Source organism: Zootoca vivipara, chromosome 1 (assembly GCF_965207765.1).
Source record: "Zootoca vivipara chromosome 1, rZooViv2.hap1.1, whole genome shotgun sequence".
In the NCBI taxonomy this organism is placed as follows: Eukaryota; Metazoa; Chordata; class Lepidosauria; order Squamata; family Lacertidae; genus Zootoca; species Zootoca vivipara.
This window is the reverse complement of record NC_142582.1, coordinates 93936962-93944571: the sequence shown is the minus strand read 5'-3', so window position 1 is coordinate 93944571 and position 7610 is coordinate 93936962. Positions and strand designations below refer to the sequence as shown.

At 44.2% G+C, this 7610-nt stretch overlaps 1 protein-coding gene across 1 annotated transcript in view; it reads right to left on the bottom strand.

Moving 5' to 3' along the window:
- Positions 1–366: 366 nt before the first annotated feature.
- The window catches only part of CCDC9B (coiled-coil domain containing 9B), a 54893-nt gene continuing 47649 nt past the window's right edge, over positions 367–7610 (bottom strand). Inside the window, exons 12-13 of the mRNA XM_035111128.3 lie at positions 5483–6241; positions 367–698 (exon numbers count right to left, since the gene is read on the bottom strand). Coding sequence (XP_034967019.2) covers positions 5516–6241 — 726 coding nt within the window. The 3' untranslated portion in view covers positions 367–698; positions 5483–5515. The remainder of the gene's footprint in view (positions 699–5482; positions 6242–7610) is intronic.

Below are 7610 nucleotides of genomic sequence, written 5' to 3'. Positions count from 1 at the left end.
TCACGAGTTCAAAACCAGGAAGGTTGAAGAGAGAAAGCATTCTAGAGAAACCTCAATGAACTTGTAGCCATAAATTGTGTGGAACCTGTGACACCACCGGTCCCTTCTCATCATTCTGCCACACTTGTGCAAAGCCACAATGCAGTCTTCCTGGCTGCTGGATCTACTATCTCCTCAGCCACCTTTATTGTTAAGAAAATGGTTTCTTCTTAATTGTCTCTAACTGGCCAAACATCCATAAAACTCAAGCCCAGCCAGAGGCTCTGTAAAGTTTGCCACTTGGTTTTGGAAGCAACAAAAGAATAGATCCGTTGGTCAGTGCTGAGGAGAAAAATAAGGGGAATTATCTTCAAAGCAAACCCAACTTATAAATATCATTAGTTATTCAGTAAAATAAAGTGCATACAGTAGACAACACATGGCCCATCACATGCCCACAATAGGGGGGGGGGAGTTAGGTACAAAATACAAGTGCCATGATTTCCTTTCCTTTCTCCTCAGGAGGCTGCTTGTAAGTAGGCCTTTTCTGTCCTTCGGCACCGAATAGGCAATTTCAGGGCACAAGTGGCTTCTAGACAGGCAAACACCTGCAGGGGGAGGAGTCACTGGGAGCTGAAGGCCAGGTGCTGTAGGTCAGCGTCAGAGGGGGAGATTGTGCTCATCTTCTTTTGCAACCAGATTTGCTTCAGCACGTTGTCCTGGAAAACAAACAAAAGCAACATCAGGGTGGTCAGGAACTGCTGTGTGGCAAATTAACGCTGCAGCAGGCCTCTTGTGTGAGCTACTCACCCAGCTGAGAGTTCGTCCAGCACAAGTTGCTGATCATTGAGAGGTTCTGACGCTGTGAGGATGAGCACGCTGTAAACACCCCCTAATGGAAAACACGAACCTTTCCCATCTCCTCTCCCTACCACCACCCCCAAAAGTCAATTACTTGGCAAAGGCTGAATCAGTTCTTGCTGTGATCCTATCTGTAGAAGCTGAGTACCTCTGGGAGCTAGTTAGTGGAAGCTAGCATTAGGGTAAATGGGGCACAGGCCCACCAACGCCAGCTAGCCCCACTCACCTGCTTTCTTGCTTACAGCCTGTTCAGTAGGCGGTCCTGGCTGTTTAGGGAAGTTTTCAACGCTTGGTGTTTTCTTGTGTTTTTAATATTTTGTTGGGAGCTGTCCAGAGTGGTTTATTTTTCCCTGAAGCTGGCTGAAGGGAGAAGTCCCTGGCATCAGGACTCAGGATCTCTCCAAGCAATTGGACTGACTAGTGTGTGGCAGCCTGTTATAAATCTTTCGGGGTAACTCTTATACAAAATGGGTGTTGGCAGGTAAGGAAAAGCCTCCCACCCCCAAATCTGTCATGACCCCCCCCCCACTAAATATTTCTGAGTAAGGCTGCAGTCCTAAACCTTGCAGTACAGTCCATTCTACTGTAAGCACGGCTTAGTATTAAGAGGTATTGAGAAATGGGCCATGTAGCCTGTCATTTCTATTCCATGATCTTTCTGTGCAAATTCTAAGAACCTCTTCTTTTTTAAAAAAACAAAACAAAACCCAGTTTCTAGCTATTATATTATACCCACATCTTTTCAGATATAATGGAGGAATGGAGGGGGGGGGGAGTTAACATTTCTGTTGCCTAAGTTCCTATGCTTTTAATCAGGGGAGGAATTCCGTGTACTGCTCAGTCATGCCAACTCCTTCTGCACTGCCTTGCATTCTAAGACTGACCTCCGCAGCTCGCAAGACTTTGGCTGTACTGCTCTTGTTTACGTCAGGGGAGAACGCTGACGTCAGCACCCCACTGTGCTTTGGAAGTTTACCCCAGCTGTATTTTCTCTTTGAGATTCTGAAATTAATTGTCTCGACATAACTGAATGAAAAGCTTTTGTAGTTTGTTTCCTTTGTTGATTTCCCTGGCACTCTTAACTTAAAAACAGGGGGGGGGGCGTGTTCTGCAGGGGATTCTGGGCTTGTGCTTTGGGTTGTTGTCATTTTGAAGCAGAGGATGAGAGCAGCTATGAGGACGATCAAGTTTTAAGATAGCAACTCGTGTGAAGAAAGGCTAGAGGTACTGGTTGCACTTAGCCTCCAGTGGGATTTTCAAACTGACTCCATTGGCCATGGAAGGTTGTCTGTCTGCCTGTTGGGGAGAGGGCTTCCCAGAGACACCTGGTTGGCCACTGAGGGAACAGGATGCTGGACTTAGGTGGGCTAATGGCCTGATCTAGAAGGCTCTTCTCATGGGAAGGAAAACCATGGCAAAGTGGGAAATGGAATGGAGTGGAGTGGCTGGAATTGTGAACAGCAGCACTCCACACAGCAACATCTTGTTGCAGATTTTACATGTAAATCTTTTGAAGCAATTATTGGGGGAGGAGCCGGACACCACAGGAAAAGAAAACCCACCATTTATCTACAGTAACCTGATTATTTCATAGTATCATAGAATTGGAAAGGGACCCCGAGAATCATCTAGTCGGACCTGCTACAATGCCCACCATGGGGCTTGAACCAATGACCCTGAGATGAAGAGTCTTATGCTGTACCAACTGGGCTACCCCTTGCAAGGAGAGGATCCCTGTGCCTCAGGTCTTCCCTCCTTCTGTGCATATGCCTGAGAGTGAAAAATGAGCACTTCTCAATTTGTCTGCTGGGGGCAAGTGAGAAATGAAGTTTGTAGATGTGTGATACACCCAGGATATTTCTTATGCCTAAGTAAGAGGTTCTTTTGCCCCTTCTTGGCCATGATGATAATCTATATATTATTGTCCTGAATTTTAAGAACAAACATGCCCATTAGGGTTCTGGTGCCAACTGGGGCAGAGTGAAATAAACATTCTTGCAAGGTGGAATCTGCCTGGGGGTGTGTATTGCATCTTCCGTAAGGGAACAAGATGTGGGATAGATGAGTTCCAGAGCCTTTCCCGGCTCCACCTGAAGATGCCAGAGATTCAACCTAAGGCCTTCTTCTTCTGAGTTATGTCCCTTCCACAAATGCCAGCCAGTGAGTGTCATGGCTGAGTGGGAGTTTGAGCTCAATGAGCAAGGATCTGGGGAATCCTAGTCTGACACTCACAATACCCCACACTGACCCTTGAGATTTCCTGAGAGTTCAGTGTGATTGCTCTGGCAGTGGCGGACACTGGCTCTCTCACCATGGGCATAGCCAAGGGGAGGGCAGGGGGGGGCAGCTGATCAAGTAAAACAATAGAAACACTTAACTGACCAATCACGTCGGTTCTGCCCCCCCCCAACAAAAATCCTGGCCATGCCCATGGAGGCAGCTACCAGGGACAGATTCTAGCAAGCAGTTGAGGGATGGGTTGGTAGAAGATGAGGGCAAAAGAAGGCTCTTCCTTGCCTCTGTTTTGTCTGCTTCGCCCATTATGTATTATCTGGAGTGTCTGTTAGTCTGTGCATATTATTTTATACAATGGCATGTATAAACGGTGCTAAGGGTTGGAGGTGATGTTCTTTAGACCTGTGGGAAATGCTTAGGCAGCTTTTGGAGGCAATCTTCATTCTGAATAAAAAAAGCAGCATTTCCTCATTCTCTGACAGAAATTGCATCAATGGATAAGATACCGGCTGCAAAGAGTTAAAGTCACGTGTTCCTGAGCTTTTTCTTGGAGAAATGGGTCACAGCTAACAACTCTATGTGCGAAATCTGTCACCGACATAAGGGCTCCACTGATGGATGGCAATATGAAGAAAGATGGTCCTACAACTTGACATGAAATGTGTGGGATGGGCAGGAACATCAACATTCTACCAAGTTGTAATTTTTTTTTAACCTAAGGCAATTTCAGATCATCAAGTTAGACAAGTCTTATTAATAAGTAATAGTGATTGATGGTGCTGATGATAAAAAAGAAACTGTGTGTTACAAGCAAAGGGTTTTGCTATAGTTTCTCACATATGGTTCCTCTTAGCACCATCTCTTACATCTGCAGATCAGAAGACCAGGACTAATATAAAATAAAATAAATGATAAAATACAAAAAGAATTCTGCAAAGTCATGTATGTGTGTAAGTGTGTTTTAACAATTTGCATCAACATTGTTTTAACATGGGTTGTAAGCACACTAAACAGCTTTAACATTTCAAAAGTATGATTATTCGGCTCTTCAGAGGTTTACCTATGTCTGAAATATCATATGATCCATTTCAAAATCCGAGACTTCAGTTTCTGTGTTATTTACAGTGGTACCTCGACTTACGAACGACTCGACAACCAAATTTTTTGACTTACGAATGGGGGTAATGGCCGCACGCTTACAAATATCTTGACATCCGGAAAAAAACTGCGGCGGTTTTAGATAGGGATTTTTTGACTTACAAATTTTTAGATAGACCCTTGAATTTTTAAAAGAATGACTAATAACTTTTTTTAAAGTAGCCAATAACTAGCCACAAACAGATTTCAAATTGTTGACCTTCTGTACTACCAGTATTCAGTATTTTGTTATTAAAAGAACAAGCATGACTCCCAGTATGTCACATGAGATACTGCCAGTTTATGTAATATTGGGCTTTCGTTAGGAAGCTGCCACAATTTCTTCACTTTGGAGGAAGTCTGCTGAATTCTCTGGGAGACTGTGCGCAAGGAAAGGAGCAAGATAAGAAGAATTTTAACTCCCAAAGTCACAGCTTGTAGCTGCTATTAAAATACCGTGTTTGTAAGCTGTTGTGCACTTGCCAGGAAAATCTTAGTTTAGACATTTTACTCAATGTTTCTCAGCTTTGCTCTGTGGATATCGGTGGTTTTCTGGGAAGGAAACATCTCGGAGCAAGGTTGGGAATGGCAGCTGAATATGTTTGTTTGAACCTAAAAGTCTGGAAAGTATAACCTGTAAGAAAAGACCTACCTTACTGCTGGAGAAGAGCATTCTGCTTCTGCAGGGGGTTTCCTTTTCACCCCCAACTAGATAATCTGAACAAATGAATGAATCGTCTTAATTATCTTTAGTAGGATCACAGCAGGCTTGCCCAAGATTAAGACTTGCAGCTTTGAAGAAGAGAGCTGCATTCTCATTACAGCTTGCAATCATTTGGAAGCCGGTTGTTGCTTACTATCTTCTGCTGTGAACTGTTTAGCTGCGTAATGGCAGATTCATCCATATAATATTAGGATCTGTGCCTAGTAAGTGGGAATTGACCAACCTATAGAAAATGCAGCTTTCAAGAGTCATCACAATAATGCCTTCAACACAAAGAGGCCAGTCAAAGATTGTGAGCTGTGCTCCTAAGCGACAAGGACTGAATCCACGAGGGGGTTCTCCTGTTTAAACCTCAGTGTAGTGAATGCAAACAGTCCTACCAGTGCAAGTATGATTCATTTCAGTAGGGGATGGGCAGGAGAACTTCCTGGATGGTGGCGTCTCATCTTTTTAGGTGTAACTGAGCTACCAGGCTTGAGCTCTTGGGACAGAGCAGGCTAGAAATCTACATAAAACGCCAAGTGGAGGGACTAGCATTGCACTCACCTTTGACCTCTACGGAGCCCTGTGTGTTCGGTCTTAATCCTGTGTTTTGTTACTGCACAACTGAGGTTGGCCATCTTCCTTGTTCCTCATTTGTGCCCCTTCCTGTACAAATTCATTCATCGGGTCTGGAATTTCTTTACATGGAGGCCTGGACTCCTCCATTTGAACAAGGCAGGCTGCAGCGTCACTTTCCTTTGCAGGGATTATCTCCTTCTGGAGGCCACCAACTTGGTTCTCTTCTCCTTGTCCTACTGTGATCAGCCCTTGGCCTTCACCACCTCCTTCTTCCTTGTTCAACAGCTCACTATGGTTTCCTGCCTGCTCCCCACAAGGGTTCTGTTCACAATATGCACTTTTGTCTAAGCCACCTTCATAGACTATGGAATTGATTTCTTGAAGGTTGTACCCAGAAGTCTGCACCACATTCCCAGGCACTCCCTGACAAGAGCTGCTGTTCATATAGTTGCCCTTGAGAGACAAATCAGTCCCAGTTACTGACTTACTGAGTTTGAGATCTGCTCCGGTCTCATCTGCACTAATTGTGGGAGACATGTCCTGGGTTAGGTACCTCCTGGCTTTTTCATTTGCACCCTGCTCTCCACCTGCAGATTGGTTCCATTCATCTCTTTGGGCTTGAGGCAAGGGAGCACTCGGTTCTGGGGGCTTTATATTATTCTCTAGGCCTGCTGAGAAGTTATGCTCCTTGACTGCTTCACTAGCCAGAGCTTGCTTTTTCAGTTGCTCGTTGCTTGAGGATCTCTAGAATGACAGAAGACAAAACTTTGCTTACTTACTTATTACAAAATTGACTTAAAGAAACAACAGATTACCCATACAAAGCAGTTGGTACCGGTATCAGTAGCTGGCTACCAGAGGTACGGTAGCTAAAGTTAAGTCTCCCTTTCACTAGTAAGAAAACTAAAGCACAGCTACTGAGACTTGTGGGTATAGAAGAAGAGAAGAAGAGTTTGGATTTGATATCCCGCTTTATCACTACCCACAGGAGTCTAGGGTAGTATACAACTTCTCCTTCTCCTTCTCCTTCTCCTTCTCCTTCTCCTTCTCCTTCTCCTTCTCCTGTGAGCTTCATGGCTTACAACATAATCCTAATCGTTCCTACTCAGAACTATACCCTGTTGAATTCAAAGGGAACATGGGGTTATAGGATTACAGCCTTAGATAGGATTTGGACCTGGTCCTAGCCCAGCACTCTAACCACACTACCACACTTGACGCAGGAAATGATTTGCCTGGCTCACATAATTCCTGTTTATAAGCAGTGCTGGGGCATGCAAACAACTGAGGCACAAGTGGCCCTTAAAAAACAACACCTAGCAACCAGAGTGGGAAAATGTACAGTACTTTAAAATATGCACAGTTCTTCATTGCAATGAAATAATTTCTCATTTACCCAACTATCTCCATATTAGGCCAAACCCTTCAAAATCAATTTGGCATATTTTGAAATACACTGCATAGGATTTGGCCTATTAATGATTTATTATTGGAGAGACAGCATATATTATACATATATAATATAAGATCATTGTTTTATTGTAATAAAGAATTAATTCAACGGCCCTGGAGTGATCTGGGACTAGGCAACGTTGAAGAAATTCCCGGGCCACTCTGGTAACACAGGGATCTTCCCTCATACTCATAAGCATTGGTTAAAGGATTAGCTTTTCTCACCTTCCCAGTGCAAGCTTCTGTGTGCCAAAGTAGAGGGGATGCTCGGAGCTGTTTGATCAATCTGCTGCTGCTGCTTCTAACTGAAATGTAGCTATATGAAGCTGGAAATCTGGGAGCAGTGACAGCAGAGTTCATAGCTACATCATCGTTACAACCCAATCCTTGAGGGTGGGCAGGGAGGATACAGGATCGTTTCTTTCCCATCATGGGAGGGAAAGCAACTAGATGTGTTTCTGTGTGTGTGTGTATCTACACTAAAGCAGTGTGAGGGGGGAAAGTTAAACATCTTCTTTCTCTCCTCCACTGCCTTACTCTAATCAGATCTGCAACCCCCTGTTAGATGCATTTCAGTTCAATAAACAAAAACCTCCAGTAGCCTGGTCAGGCATCAGTGGGAATCTTATCCAGCTTGGCCCCCAGTTAATGCGAGACTCTA